The following is a 16,115-nucleotide window of genomic DNA, read 5'->3' as shown; positions in this document are numbered from 1 at the left end:
AGACCCTGTCTGCCTCCAGGAATAATGGAAAACAGTCTCTCCCAAATGCTCCAATGGTCTCTTTGGATATATTTACTGGTAGAACTTCTCATGGATTCTGGGAATTAAAAAGTTTTTCAGAACTATACTCAGCTCCCCAAGCATGAACTGCACTGTCACTGTACGTGAGATGATAATTGCAGTTCTGTGGGGAGGTGAGGTCACAGAATCGCAAACCCATATTTCAGGATCTGGCTCCCCCCTCCCACACACACTGCAGCCATCATGACCATCGCATGGAGCTCACAGGCCTGGCAACAGCAAGAAGTCTGGTATTTTCTACTTCATTTTAAGAGACATGGTCTGTAAGGGAAGAAGGTATATCTGGATTCAGGATAGGTGTCTGCGAAAGAAAATCTTTTAGGGTAGGAACTTGTCCAGGGGCAAAAGTACACAGGAAGGAGGAATAAATAATTCCTGAGGCATGAGGTGAGCTTGTACAGAGGACGTGGAGGTCTGAGACCTTAAACCCACCCATGACTTCTGCTAATGTAATCTCATGAAATTCTCTCTGAAGAAGTTCTTGATGTTTGATCCAAATGTTATTAAAGTCTGAATTTTAATGGATTTGAAGACTGTAATTTCAAAATGAATCTGCTGTTTAATACAGCATGCAGGAGTCACAGAGATAGTTTCAGGAGTAGTACAGTTATTTCTGTAAAAGCTCTGTGCGTGGGAGCTCTTAAATGAATACAATAGAGCCAATTGAATTATCTAATTATCAGAACGAACAGTGTGACTGAGTAGTGATTGCTGAAATATAATAGTCTTTCGGTAATTTGGATGTGACATGCTTAATTGAGACATTAACGTGTCTCTACTGAAAATATTCGTGATCTATTGATCATGGTGAGACCATTTTTCTTCCTGACCTTAGGGAAAGGCCTTTAAGAAAAAGTTGACATCATAATAGAGAGGTTCAGACAGCAAAAATGAAGGACTTAATTTAAACATTTTAATTTTAAAGGAATCAATTAAATTTTAAATATACTCTCATCAGGACAAAAAGCAGTTTAAGGCTCTTATGTTTCTTGTTATATTTCCTCTGGTCGTAAAACAAGTTGCTCCTAAGCTCACTACTAATCTCTCACCCTTCTCCATGTCTTTTTCCTTTTCAATGTATTAAACGTGCAAGAGTCCATTTCTTCATATTTCATTTTGCATATTTATATTATATTTTAATAGATTTCCTAGATTAACTATTCATTTCAGTTATTCTAAAATAATAAGCATATGTAATCTTTAAGGATAATTATTTTCTAAAATATATTTTCACTCTTCATGTTTCATGTCTCATATTTTAGCATATGGCATAATTTTATACATTTATTTTTCTCCGATGGGTGCCACTGTGTTTTTTTGTCCATGCAAAAATGAAATGAGTTTTTCTGTTGTCATCCTAGTGTTTATGTACATTAAATAAATCAAATTTGGTCATATAAAATTATTCAGTGCGTCTATAATTTATTAAGACCTCTGAATATTCATTTATAAGTTACATTGGTCTATAGACTAGTTAGACAAAAATGGAAATTTTTGAAGTAAAATTTTAAATACAACAAGATATTTATATACTGTATGTTTATATATATGTGTGTCTGTGTACAAACTCGTACACCACTAGGTGTCTGTCATACTATACCACAGTAGTGAATACTAATGTCATGAAACCAGGCAACCCAGGTTCAAATTCTAACTCTACTGCTACATAGGTGAGTCACCTCACCTCCCTGTGGTTGAATTCTCATAGTTGATAATGGAAGATATTGTTAAGCCCTAACACATAGGATTATGAATATTAAATGCTGGAATAGGCAAAACATTGTTTTAACTATTAATTCTCAGGAGGAAGGAATAATAAATGGCAAGATTATTTCCCAAGGAAATGTACCTCACAACTCATGTTTCCACACAGAACCCTCTGCATATGAATTCGAAGTTTAAGTCTTGGAAAATGACAGAATGGCCTCCATGGATTTGAAAATAGGAATTATCTTCCTATTGCAGATTGTCATTGGAATCCTGGGGAATTTTTCACTCTTATATCGTTATATGTTCATTTATGTCAGGGGATGTAGGCCACGATCCATGGATTTGATGCTCAAGCACCTGACTGTAGCCAACTCCTTGGTCATTCTCTCTAAAGGAATTCCACAGGTCATGATAGCTTTTGGGTTGAAATATTTAATCGACTATTTTGGATGCAAAATTTTCTTATATGTTCACAGAGTGGCCAGGGGAGTGTCCATTGGTACTACCTGCCTCTTGAGTATCTTCCAGCTGATCACAATCAACCCTAGGAACTCCAGGTGGGCAGAGATTAAAGTGAAAGCCCCAAAGTACATTGGCCCCTCCAGTATCCTGTGCTGGGTTCTCCACATGCTGGTAAATATCATTTTTCCTATTTATGGAATGGGAAAACTGAGAAACACAAACATCACGAAGAGAAAAGATCTTGGATATTGTCTCACTCCGCTTCATGACAGAGTCATTGATTCCATATATTCGGTCCTGACCTCTTTCCATGATATTTTATGTTTGAGTCTCATGGTCTGGGCCAGCAGCGCTATGGTTTTCATTCTGTACAGGCACAAGCAGCAGGTCCGACACATTCACAGGAGCAATTTCTCCCCCAGATCGTCCCCTGAGACAAGAGCCACCCAAAGCATCCTTGTCTTGGTGGGCACTTTTGTATCATTTTATGCCTTTTCCTCCATCATTTACGTTTATTCAGCTGTCTTTGATAACTCCAGTTGGTGGGTGGTGAACGCTGCTACACTAATCACTGCGTGTTTTCCGACTATTAGCCCGTTTGTTCTCATGAACCGTGACCCCAGCATATCCAGGTTCTGCTGTATCTGCCATGGGAGAAATACATGATTCCCTCTTCTCATCAGAAACATATGAATTGTCTGTCTTGCATTGTGTTCAGCCATTGAGGCACTCAGATCATCCATGAGCCAATTTCACTGCAGAAAGGGGGGGAATGTGGAGTGAACGAGGGGTCAATGAGGTTAGCTCTAATGAAATACTCAATAATGATGGCCATAGTAAATGAAATATTAGGGAATTAATATGTAAGATTCAGTGCAAAATTCCAGATCCCATAAAATAATGTACAGTTACTGAAAATGTCTTTGAACACATAATGTTTGAACTGAGGTGTGAAATTTCCTCCAAATGTACTTGAAGTTTTCATTTCCTCAAATGAGCTTGAAGTTATATGAACAGCTACATACAAGGCAATCGCATGTGGGTAATTGCTATGGTTTGGATATTTCACCTCCTCATGCTGAAATTTGACTCCCAGGGTTGGAATCCAAATGGGAGGTGCTTGGGTAAGGGGGCGCAAATTCCTCATGAATGACTTGGTGTTGTTCCTGTGGTAAGTTTTCACTCTATCAGTTTACACAAGAGCTGATTCTTAAAAAGAGCCTGACATCTCTTTCTCCAAGTTTTGCTTTCTCTCTCACCACATGATCTCTGCATCTGGCTCTCCTTAGCCTTCTGCCAACATGGAAGTAGCCAGAAGCCCTCACTAGAAGAAGATGCTGGTGCCATGATTCTTGTACATCCTGCAGAACTGTGAACTAAATAAACGTCTTTTCTTTATAGATTACCAAGCAGCAGGTATAGCAACACAAGCAGACTAAGACAGTAGTCCTTCAAGAAATTAGGGGTGAGGGCCATGATCTTGATTTATAACACAAATGACCTGGGTGAAACTAGAAGAAAGATTAGTTCTGGGTTATAGTAGGCTTTGGAGGCTGGATCCTGAATATTACGACTTACATTCTAAGAGAAACTGTGGACATTTTCAACATGATCATGATTATTGAGAGAGACTGACATATTAAAATATTTTCAGGTAAATGTTTGAGAATATCTGTGGGGAGGACAAAAGGGAACATTGAAAGAAAACCTGAACATATTTTGGGGGGTGGTTAGAAGGAAGATTGCAATGGGGGTTAAGCCTTGATAGCAGTTGACTATATTGGCAAGACAGAGGTTTAAGATGGACTTTTTCATTTTCAGCTTGAGGAAACAAGTTTATGGAGAAGTATTCATCATTATTGGAGCAGTAGATTAGAGTGAATTTAGAGCCAAAAGACATGAGTCTATTTTGTTTAACAGGGATTTTTGGTAATGAAGTCACCACGAGAGAAAAATGGACAACTTCAAATATAAAAAATAAAAAATAAAAATGGATACCTTCAAAAATAAAAAAGATATTGCTGGGTGTGGTGGCTCACACCTGTAATCTTACCACTCTGGGAGGCTGAGGCAGGTGATTTGCTTCAGCTCACGAGTTCTAGACCAGCCTGAGCAGGAGCAACACCCATCTTTATTTGTTTAGCAGGCCCAAGCTGGGTTTGAACCTACCACCCTGAGTGCACGGGGCCAGCACTCTAACCACTTAGCTATGGGCTCCTGCCCAACACATGCCTTTAATTAGCCGAGCATTTTGGCAAGTGCCTGTAGTCCCAGCTACTCGGTAGGCTGAGCTCAAGAGTTTGCTGTGAGCTACTTAAACATTTTAATATGATTCCTTGTAAATGACAAACTTTTATTTTTAAAGTAAACATTTTATTTTGACATAATTTAAGATGTGAAGAAAGTTTGCAAAGGTAGCACAGAGATTTCCCAAGCCTCTCTCACCCAGTACCCCTAATGTTAACATTCTGTCATATCATCTTTTCTGAAGATAGGAAACAAACATTGCTACATGACTATTAACTCAACTCCAGATTTTCTTTCTATTTTACCTGTTTTAACACAATCTCTTTTTCTCTTTCACGATTCAATCCAGGACATCACGTTATGTTTAGTCATCCTGTCTCCCTAGTCCGTTATGCTCTACGTCCCCTTTGGTTGGTTTTTCACGACATTGAAAGGTTTAAGCGGAGCTTCCAGTGCCTTTTAGATTGTTCCTAAAAAGTTTTTCCTTTTATGAGATGGGGTTTCACCATGTTGCCCTCGGTAGAGTGCCATGGCCTCAAAGCTCACAGCAACCTCAAACTCCTGGGCTTCAGTGATTCCCTTGCCTCAGCCTCCCAAGTACGGGGGACGACAGGCACCTACCACAACGCCCGGCTATTTTTAATTTTTCTGTTGCAGTTGTCATTGTGTTAGGTCTAGGCTAAAGTAGAAAAATACCAGTTACCTCCTGACAATTCTTGGGCTACAAGCCCTCAACAAAATGGAGTAAGTCTGGTTCACTCCCAAGAGAGATGGGAAAGTACTCACTAACTTCTTGCTTGACTAACTCCTGGGCCTGGGAAACAAACTGACTATCCCCAGACTGACTTTTAAACAATGCCAGGTGGACAGAATACTGAGACAAACATGTATGGAGGGAAAGTACTGGAACTAAAATACATGGGAAAATATTAAAACAAAGAATGTATGACGTATGGCTAACTAACTGCAAAGTTCTGCTTCTGTATAATGCTTGCTCACTGGCCACAGCTGAGTGCACCTGGACAGCCTGCGTGCCAACCAGGATGCAGATTAAGCCTTAAAAACCTGACTCCTTAAGCACTCAGGGCTGCCCCATGTTGGGACAGTGAGGCAGTCGCCAGCTGACTGTTCAATAAAAGGACTCTGCTGTAAATTTGGCTTGTTTGGCAGTGTGGTCTTTGTGGAACTCCTGGGCACTACAATTGTTGTTTAGCTGGCCCAGACCGGGTTGAAATCCGCCAGCCTCAGTGCATGTGGCCAGTGCCATAACCGCTGTGCTACGGGTGCCGAGCCAGAATGTTCCTAAAAATTTGATTTTTCTGTTGGTTTTCTCATGGGCCAACTATTTTTATGCATTTGGGGGAAGAATATCACATCTTAGCATATCAGATACTGCTAGAAGTTTCATTCAATTCTTAGTTGCTGTCTCTGGTGAGGTTAATCCTCATTAGTTAGTTAAGGAAGCATTTTTCAGGTTTTTGCACTATAAATTTACTGTATTTTCCTTTCCATACTCTATTCTTGGACAGGGAATTGCTAAACCCAACCGAGGCTTAGCTGAGTGTATTCCTCTGGGTGAAAGGAGCATTGAGCAGGGCTCCACCTACTGGAGAAGTAAATATCTGTATACGTATACTATTTGCCATTCTTTTCTAAAGAAGATCTGTCTTTTTTCCATCACTTATTTGTCTGTTCAATAGTTTACTCATCAGCATGAACTCATTTATATTTATTTTACACTTTGAGTTACAACTCAACACTAAGCGATTCATTATGTTACTGAAATTGTTGCAGGCGTGGTCACTGGGATGTGGTGTAAGAAAAATGTATGCCCAGTCTTTGTCCTGGTTACTGTCACAAAGCTTCAAAAACTCTTAGAATGTCCTGAATAATAGGAGTGTCTGTGTCATACTAATGAGGTGACTTATGGTAGGAGTCCCCATGTGGCTTTAAGATTGGGGCTGGTCACCACAAAGACTGTGCAGTTAGAGGGTTGGGACATTCATCCACTAGACTGCTGGGGAGGAAGGGAGGCTGCAGACTGAGTTCAATCTCATTGCCAATGATTTAATCAATCATGCCTAGGTAATAAAACCCTGATAAAAACTCTGGATGCTGAGGCTTTGGGGAGCTTTCTGGTGGCGGAAACATATAAATGGACTCAGAGATTGGTACACCACAACTCTTCATGGACAGAAGCCCCCATGTTGGCACCTTTTTTAGACCTTGCATTATAGACCACGGATTTATTCTTCTGGCATCTGAAGTGGGAGCAATCTCATGAAGGACTTTGCGCTGACTTGTGGCAACTGTTTCAACAACAGGCAGTGTTGTAATTGAATCGAACTGCAGGACACCCAGCTGGTGTCAGAAGCAGCTTCCCTTTCAGGTTGCCTTCTTTGTCCCTTTGATATGACCCCAATCTTTTATTTTTGCAGCACTTCCTTACTCTTGCTTTTTCCCACTATGTATACAGAATATACAGGGGTTAAGTCCGGAGCCCATGGGATTGAAGGGGCAGGCTCAGTGCCTCTAGCTCAGCAGTTAGGGCACTGGCCACATACACCGGGTCTGGTGGGTTCGAATCCAGCCCAGGCCTGCCAAACAACAATGACAGCTACCACAAAATTTACCTGGTTGTTGTGGCACGTGCCTGTAGTCTCAGCTATTCTGGAGGTTGAGGCAGGAGAATCGCTTAAGCCAAAGAGTTTGAGGTTGCTGTGAGCTGTGACGCCATGACATTCTACTTGGGTGACATAGTGAGACTCTGTCTCAAAAAAAATAAATAAAGTTACTTATGGATTTTTTCTAGGTTATAATTATTTTAAAAGAATTCAGTTTTGGTATTCTATATTATAGAGAAGGCGAGGTGGATTGTATTAGTCTAAGAGGTTTTAGTAGAAATCTCTATCAAGTATGTTTATGATTATCTATTTGTTTTTTAATTAAGTCATATACACATAAATCATGAATACATTTTGCATATCTGGGGTACAATGTGTTGACTTTTTTATACTATCTGACGTGGCTACATCAAACCAATCAACATAGCTTTTGCCTCATTGTGTCCTTTTTTATTTACTTATTTATTCATTTTTTTAGCGACAGAGTCTCAGTTGCCTTTGGTAGAGTGCCATGGCATCACAGCTCACAGAAACCTGCAACTCAATGGCTTAGGCGATTCTCTTGCCTCGGCCCGCCGAGTAGCTGGGACCATAGGTGCCCACCACAGTGCCTGGCTATTGTTTGGTTGCTGTTGTCACTGCTGTTTTAGCTGTCTGGGGCCAGGTTTGAACTTGCCACCCTCAGTACATGAGACCAGCGCCCTACTCACTGAGCCACAGAAGCCGCCTACCTTTCTTACTTTTTTGTCAACATGCAGTAGCTCTGTTTTATTGGTAATTTTACTTTGTTCAATTTGTATTACATTTTAGATAATGTTTAAATTTTTAAAATTTACATTGTGCTACTTTACTTGCATTTAACTTTTGTTTCTTTTTTTTTTTTTTTGTAATTTCCTGGGTTGGAAATCTAACTCTTGAATTGTGCACCATCTATTCTAGTACAAGAATTTGTAGCCATCTCCTTTCTCTGATCTTAAAAGCATTGCACACAATAACCAAAGCAAAGAGACAACCTACACAATGGGAAAAGATATTTGCATATTTTCAATCAGACAAAAGCTTGATAACTAGGATCTATAGAGAATTCAAATTAATCCACATGAAAAAAGCCAACAATCCCATATATCAATGGGCAAGAGACATGAATAGAACTTTCTCTAAAGATGACAGACGAATGGCTAACAAACACATGAAAAAATGTTCATCATCTCTATATATTAGACAAATGCAAATCAAAACAACCCTGAGATATCATCTAACCCCAGTAAGAATGGCCCACATCACAAAATCTCAAAACTGCAGATGCTGGCGTGGATGTGGAGAGAAGGGAACACTTTTACACTGCTGGTGGGACTGCAAACTAGTACAACCTTTCTGGAAGGAAGTATGGAGAAACCTCAAAGCACTCAAGCTAGACCTCCCATTTGATCCTGCAATCCCATTACTGGAAGGAAAGAAATCCTTGTATCATAAGGACACTTGTACTAGACTGTTTATTGCAGCTCAATTTACAATCGCCAAAATGTGGAAACAGCCTAAATGCCCACCAACCCAGGAATGGATTAACAAGCTGTGGTATATGTATACCGTGGAATACTGTTCAGCCATTAAAAAAAATGGGAGACTTTACATCCTTCGTATTAACCTGGATGGACGTGGAAGACATTATTCTTAGTAAAGCATCACAAGAATGGAGAAGCATGAATCCTATGTACTCAATTTTGATATGAGGACAATTAATGACAATTATGGTTATGGAGGAGAAAACAGAAAGAGGGAAGGAGGGAGGTGGGTGTCACACTTTATGGGGGCAAGACATGATTGCAAGAGGGACTTTACCTAACAATTACAATCAGTGTAACCTGGCTTATTGTACCCTCAATGAATCCCCAACAATAAAAAAAAAAAAAAGCATTGCACAATATTCATGTGGTATTTTATCACTGTCTTTTAATTTAAAAGATTATAATTTGTATTAGAAATATTGAACAGCTTTTATTTATTTTTGAGACAGTCTCACTTTGTTGCCCTCAATACAGTGCCGTGGTGTCATAACTCACAGCAACTTCAAATTCTTGGGCTTCAGCAGTCTTCTTGCCTCAGCCTCCCAAGTGGCTGGGACTACTGGTGCTTGCCACAACATCCTGTTAATTTTTCTATTTTTAGTACAGATGGTGTGTTGGTCTTGATCTTGATCTTGCTCAGGCTGGTCTCAAACTCATGAGCTCAAGCAATCCACCTGCCTCGGCCTCCTGGAGTGCTAGGTTGACCAGCTTTTAAAAAGTTTTGAATATTCCTGAGTGTGTACTTTTACAAATATGATTAATTAAGCAAACAAAATCTGTCTTATTAATATTTATATTTGTTAAAAACTTCCGTACAGGCTCAGCGCTCGTAGCACAGTGGTTGAGGCATCGACCGCCTACACTGAGCCTTGCAGGTTAGAACCCAGTCCGGGTCAGCTGAACAACAATGACAACGGCAACAAAAAAAATAGCTGGGCATTGTGGTGGGCAGCTTGTAGTCCCAGCTACTTGGGAGGCTGAGGCAAGAGAATCGCTTAAGCCCAAGAATTTGAGGTTGCTGTGAGCTGTTGACACCACGGCACTCCACTGAGGGGGTCATAGTGAGACTCTGTCTAAAAAAACAAACAAACAAACAAAAACTTTCTCACAGCCTGATTATTTTCATTTTCCTGTACATGCTAAAATATGACAAATAGCACAGATTCAATCTATGTTCATTGTGTCAAGCTCATTTATTGCATTTCTCAAACAGCTGAATTCTTAGTAAATTCCAGCACTTTATCTGAGAATAATTGGGAGAAGTTTCTTACAATTTTTGTTTCTATGGATGAGGGATTGTTCATTTTATCTTCTGATTCTATACATTTTACATCGAATGTCTCAAAGGAACGAGATGCCTCCATAAACAAGCTTTCCATGGCCTTCACCTCAAATGCTTCCTCCCCAGCTCCCCTAAGGATGCTGAACAGCTGGCTCCATTACACTGCAGAGACTAACCCATCAACCCAAGTTGGGAACACAGGAATCTACAGAGCAGCCCACTATCTTCCCAACAGGCTAATTGGGAGCATCGCTTAATAGAAACTATTCTACCTTCTAAAATCTTTTTTCTTGACTTATATTCATGAGCTCTCACTTAAGTTTTTATTAAAGCCTCTGGATCTGTTTCCTATGTACACTTTCTCCTAAATAGGTCATCCTGTCCACATCTACCTAAAAACATTTTAAATATGCTACTGTCTTACCCCAAAGAATTGTATATTTTAGCTGACTCACATTGCTGTTAGGGGTAGAGATAAAAACACAAAACCTCGTCACCAGTGTTCTGTCTTTTTCCATGTATTATTTTATCTGCAGCTCTAAGCAGGACCATTTGTTACAGAACCATTATTTTTTCATCTCATGAGTCTTGACCAATCAGTCAGACTTTCCAAATTGGTAAATTCTTCTCATTCTTCTCTGCCCAATTATTTGTTGGAAAGTTTTAACTTACTGAGTTTAAAGTTAAACGTAAGTAAGTTTCATTTGACCTTTTTCTTACTATAGGATATAAAGAAGAAGTCCATTTATGATCATTGTGAGAGGAATTTCCATTTCCCAAAGACCAGGTACTAATGATATTATTATTTATTTTATTTTTTATTTTTGAAACAGAGTCTCACTCTGTCACCCTCAGTAGAGCCATGGCATCATAGCTTACAGCAACCTTAAACTCTTGAGCTCAAACGATCCTCTTGCCTCAGCCTCCCAAGTAGCTGGGACTATAAGAGCCCACCACTACACGCAGCTAGTTTCTCTATTTTTCGTAGAGATGGGTCTCAAACTCCCAAGTTCAAGCAATCCACCCACCTTGGCCTCCCAGAGTGCTAGGATTACAGTGAGCCCCCTCATCTAGCCTGCTTATTAAATTTTAAAAATACACTTGGGTGTGTTTCTGAATTTTAGACTTGACTTGTCTATCAGTGTTCACCAATCAACATTATCTCACAGGGCTTTCCACCCTCATTTTGTTCATTTTGAGCAGTTTTGTGGTTTTTTTCACATAAAATAATTGAGGATGGCCTGCTACCGGATTCTGGTGCTTGTCTTTCTGGGGACCTCATAAACTTGTCCCTTTCCTCTGTGCACATTGTTGTGTTTAAACTCCCAGTCTCTACTGAAGTGAATATTGGTAAAGGGCATTTTTCTAGAACACGTCCATTTCATCTACATTTCCTAATTAATTTGTATTGATTTGACAAAATATAGAAAATATTTCCTAATCAATTATTCACATCGTACTCTTTCTTTTGCACTTAAATTGAAAAACGCTTCTTGGGTAGTTCATGCGATTGTATTTTTCTGCCCATAAATGAAACAATCGTGGTACTTAAAGGTCTAAGGATTCACGAAGAATTAAACTGGGGGTAGAGGCTCAGCGCCTGTAATACAGTGATTATGGCACCAGGCACATCCACTGAGGCTGGCAGGTTGGATCCCGGCCCGGGCCAGACAAACCACAATGACAACTGCAGCAGACAAATAACTGGGTGTTGTTGCAGGTGCCTGTAGTCCCAGCTACTTGGGAGGCTGAGACAAGAGAATTGCTTAAGCCCAAGAGTTGGAGGTTGCTGTAAGCTGTGATGCTACCGCACTCAACTGAGGGCGACATAGAGAGCCTCTGTCTCTAAATAAATAAATAAATATAATTTGGGGATAGAGGAAATGCTCATGGAAGCAGAGATTCAATGAAATACATGACCTTCCTGAAAACAGACTTCAGTGTTTTCTGCTCCATGAGAGACCCACGAGAGATCCTGTCTGCCTCCAGGAATAATGGAAAACAGTCTCTCCCAAATGCTCCAATGGTCTCTTTGGATATATTTACTGGTAGAACTTCTCATAGATTCTGGGAATTAAAAAGTTTTTCAGAACTATACTCAGCTCCCCAAGCATGAACTGCACTGTCACTGTACGTGAGATGATAATTGCAGTTCTGTGGGGAGGTGAGGTCACAGAATCGCAAACCCATATTTCAGGATCTGGCTCCCCCCTCCCACACACACTGCAGCCATCATGACCATCGCATGGAGCTCACAGGCCTGGCAACAGCAAGAAGTCTGGTATTTTCTACTTCATTTTAAGAGACATGGTCTGTAAGGGAAGAAGGTATATCTGGATTCAGGATAGGTGTCTGCGAAAGAAAATCTTTTAGGGTAGGAACTTGTCCAGGGGCAAAAGTACACAGGAAGGAGGAATAAATAATTCCTGAGGCATGAGGTGACCTTGTACAGAGCACGTGGAGGTCTGAGACCTTAAACCCACCCATGACTTCTGCTAATGTAATCTCATGAAATTCTCCCTGAAGGAGCTCTTGATGTTTGATCCAAATGTTATTAAAGTCTGAATTTTAATGGATTTGAAGACTGTAATTTCAAAATGAATCTGCTGTTTAATACAGCAGGCAGGAGTCACGGAGATAGTTTCAGGAGTAGTATAGTTATTTCTGTAAAAGCTCTGTGCATGGGAACTCTTAAATGAATACAATAGAGCCAATTGAATTATCTAATTATCAGAACGAACAGTGTGACTGAGTAGTGATTGCTGAAATATAATAGTCTTTCGGTAATTTGGATGTGACATGCTTAATGGAGACAGTAATCGTGTCTCTACTGAAAATATTCGTGGTCTATTGATCATGGTGAGACCGTTTTTCTTCCTGACCTTAGGGAAAGGCCTTTAAGAAAAAGTTGACATCATAATAGAGAGGTTCAGACAGCAAAAATGAAGGACTTAGTTTAAACATTTTAATTTTAAAGGAATCAATTAAATTTTAAATATACTCTCATCAGGACAAAAAGCAGTTTAAGGCTCTTCTTTATGTTTCTTGTTATATTTTCTCTGGTTGCAAAACAAGTTGCTCCTAAGCTCACTACAAATCTCTCACCCTTCTCCATGTCTTTTTCCTTTTCAAGGTATTAAACGTGCAAGAGTCCATTTCTTCATATTTCATTTTGCATATTTATATTATATTTTAATAGATTTCCTAGATTAACTATTCATTTCAGTTATTCCAAAATAATAAGCATATGTAATCTTTAAGGATAATTCTTTTTTTTTTTTTTTTTTTTGTAGAGACAGAGTCTCACTTAATGGCCCTCGGTAGAGTGCCGTGGTATCACACAGCTCACAGCAACCTCTAACTCTTGGGTTTACGCAATTCTCTTGCCTCAGCCTCCCGAGCAGCTGGGACTACAGGCGCCCGCCACAACGCCCGGCTATTTTTTTGTTGCAGTTTGGCCGGGGCTGGGTTTGAACCCGCCACCCTCGGCATATGGGGCCGGCGCCCTACTCACTGAGCCACAGGCGCCGCCCAGTATAATTATTCTCTAAAATATATTTTCACTCTTTATGTTTCATGTCTCATATTTTAGCATATGGCATTATTTTATACATTTATTTTTCTCTGATGGGTGCCATTGTGTTTTTTGTCCATGCAAAGATGAAATGAGTTTTTCTGTTGCCATCCTAGTATTTATGTATATTAAATAAATCAAATTTAGTTATATAAAATTATTCAGTCGTCTATAATTTATTAAGACCTCTGTATATTCCTTTATACTATAGACTAGTTAGACAAAAATGGGAATTTTTGAAGTAAAATTTTAAATACAACAAGATATTTATATACTGTATGTTTATATATGTGTGTGTGTGTACAAACTCATACACCACTAGGTGTCTGTCATACTATACCACAGTCATGCAACCAGGCAACCAGGCAACCAGGTTCAAATTCTAACTCTACTGCTACGTAGGTGAGTCACCTCATCTCCCTGTGGTTGAATTCTTGTAGTTGATAATGGAAGATATTATTAAGCCCTAACGCATAGGATTATGAATATTAAATGTTGGAATAGGCAAAACATTGTTTTAACTATTAATTCTCAAGAGGAAGGAATAATAAATGGCAAGATTATTTCCCAAGGAAATGTACCTCACAACTCATGTTTCCACACAGAACCCTCTGCATATGAATTCGAAGTTTAAGTCTTGGAAAATGACAGAATGGCCTCCATGGATTTGAAAATAGGAATTATCTTCCTATTGCAGATTGTCATTGGAATCCTGGGGAATTTTTCACTCTTGTATCGTTATATGTTCACTTATGTCAGTGGATGTAGGCCACGATCCATGGATTTGATGCTCAAGCACCTGACTGTAGCCAACTCCTTGGTCATTCTCTCTAGAGGAATTCCACAGGTCATGATAGCTTTTGGGTTGAAATATTTATTCGACTATTTTGGATGCAATGTTTTCTTATATGTTCACAGAGTGGCCAGGGGAGTGTCCATTGGTACTACCTGCCTCTTGAGTATCTTCCAGCTGATCACAATCAACCCTAGGAACTCCAGGTGGGCAGAGATTAAAGTGAAAGCCCCAAAGTACATTGGCCCCTCCAGTATCCTGTGCTGGGTTCTCCACATGCTGGTAAATATCATTTTTCCTATTTATGGAATGGGAAAACTGAGAAACACAAACATCACAAAGAGAAATGATCTTGGATATTGTCCCATTCCATTTCGTGACGGAGTCATTGATTCCATATATTCGGTACTGACCTCTTTTCATGATATTTTATGTTTGGGTCTCATGGTCTGGGCCAGCAGCGCTATGGTTTTCATTCTGTACAGGCACAAGCAGCATGTCCGACACATTCACAGGAGCAATTTCTCCCCCAGATCGTCCCCTGAGACAAGAGCCACCCAAAGCATCCTTGTCTTGGTGGGCACTTTTGTATCATTTTATGCCTTTTCCTCCATCATTTACATTTATTTAGCTGTCTTTGATAACTCCAATTGGTTGGTGGTGAGCGCTGCTGCACTAATCACTGCATGTTTTCCAACTATTAGCCCATTTGTTCTCATGAACCGTGACCCCAACATATCCAGGTTCTGCTGTATCTGCCATGGGAGAAATACATGATTCCCTCTTCTCATCAGAAACATATGAATTGTCTGTCTTGCATTGTGTTCAGCCATTGAGGCACTCAGATCATCCATGAGCCAATTTCACTGCAGAAAGTGGGGGAATGCGGAGTGAACGAGGGGTCAATGAGGTTAGCCCTAATGAAATGCTCAATAATAATGGCCATAGTAAATGAAATATTAGGGAATTAATATGTAAGATTCAGTGAAAAATTCCAGATCCCATAAAATAATGTACAGTTACTGAAAATGTCTTTGAACACATAATGTTTGAACTGAGGTGTGAAATTTCCTCCAAATGTACTTGAAGTTTTCATTTCCCGAAATGAGCTTGAGGTTATATGGACAGCTACATACAAGGCAATCGCATGTGGGTAATTGCTATGGTTTGGATATTTCATCTCCTCATGCTGAAATTTGACTCTCAGGGTTGGAATCCAAATGGGAGGTGCTTGGGTAAGGGGGCGCAAATTCCTCATGAATGACTTGGTGCTGTTCCTGTGGTAAGTTTTCACTCTATCAATTTACACAAGAGCTGATTCTTAAAAAGAGCCTGACGGGCGGCGCCAGTGGCTCAGTGGGCAGGGCGCCGGCCCCTCATACCGAGGGTGGCGGGTTCAAACCCGGCCCCGGCTGAACTGCAACCAAAAATAGCTGGGCATGGTGGCGGGCTCCTGTCGTCCCAGCTACTTGGGAGGCTGAGGCAAGAGAATCGCTTAAGCCCAGGAGTTGGAAGTTGCTGTGAGCTGTGTGATGCCATGGCACTCAACCCGAAGGGCATAAAGTGACACTCTGTCTCTACAAAAAAAAAAAAGAGCCTGACATCTCTTTCTCCAAGTTTTGCTTTCTCTCTCACCACGTAATCTCTGCACCTGGCTCTCCTTAGCCTTCTGACAACATGGAAGTAGCCAGAAGCCCTCACTAGAAGAAGATGCTGGTGCCATGATTCTTGTACATCCTGCAGAACTGTGAACTAAATAAACGTCTTTTCTTTATAG

At 40.1% G+C, this 16,115-nt stretch overlaps 2 protein-coding genes across 2 annotated transcripts; both read left to right on the top strand.

The window, feature by feature from the left end:
* The first annotated feature begins 2,001 nt into the window (after positions 1-2,001).
* Positions 2,002-2,919, top strand: LOC128596540 (vomeronasal type-1 receptor 2-like). Its single transcript, XM_053606127.1, has one exon. The coding sequence runs from the start codon at positions 2,002-2,004 to the stop codon at positions 2,917-2,919; it is 918 nt and encodes a 305-aa protein (XP_053462102.1).
* An 11,278-nt stretch (positions 2,920-14,197) lies between these two features.
* Positions 14,198-15,115, top strand: LOC128596538 (vomeronasal type-1 receptor 2-like). Its single transcript, XM_053606126.1, has one exon. It carries the CDS (start codon positions 14,198-14,200, stop codon positions 15,113-15,115), a length of 918 nt encoding a protein of 305 aa, XP_053462101.1.
* Positions 15,116-16,115: the final 1,000 nt, after the last annotated feature.

Source organism: Nycticebus coucang, chromosome 10 (assembly GCF_027406575.1).
Source record: "Nycticebus coucang isolate mNycCou1 chromosome 10, mNycCou1.pri, whole genome shotgun sequence".
NCBI lineage: Eukaryota > Metazoa > Chordata > Mammalia > Primates > Lorisidae > Nycticebus > Nycticebus coucang.
The sequence above is the reverse complement of the archived record's forward strand: the minus strand, read 5'-3'. Positions and strand labels throughout refer to the sequence as shown.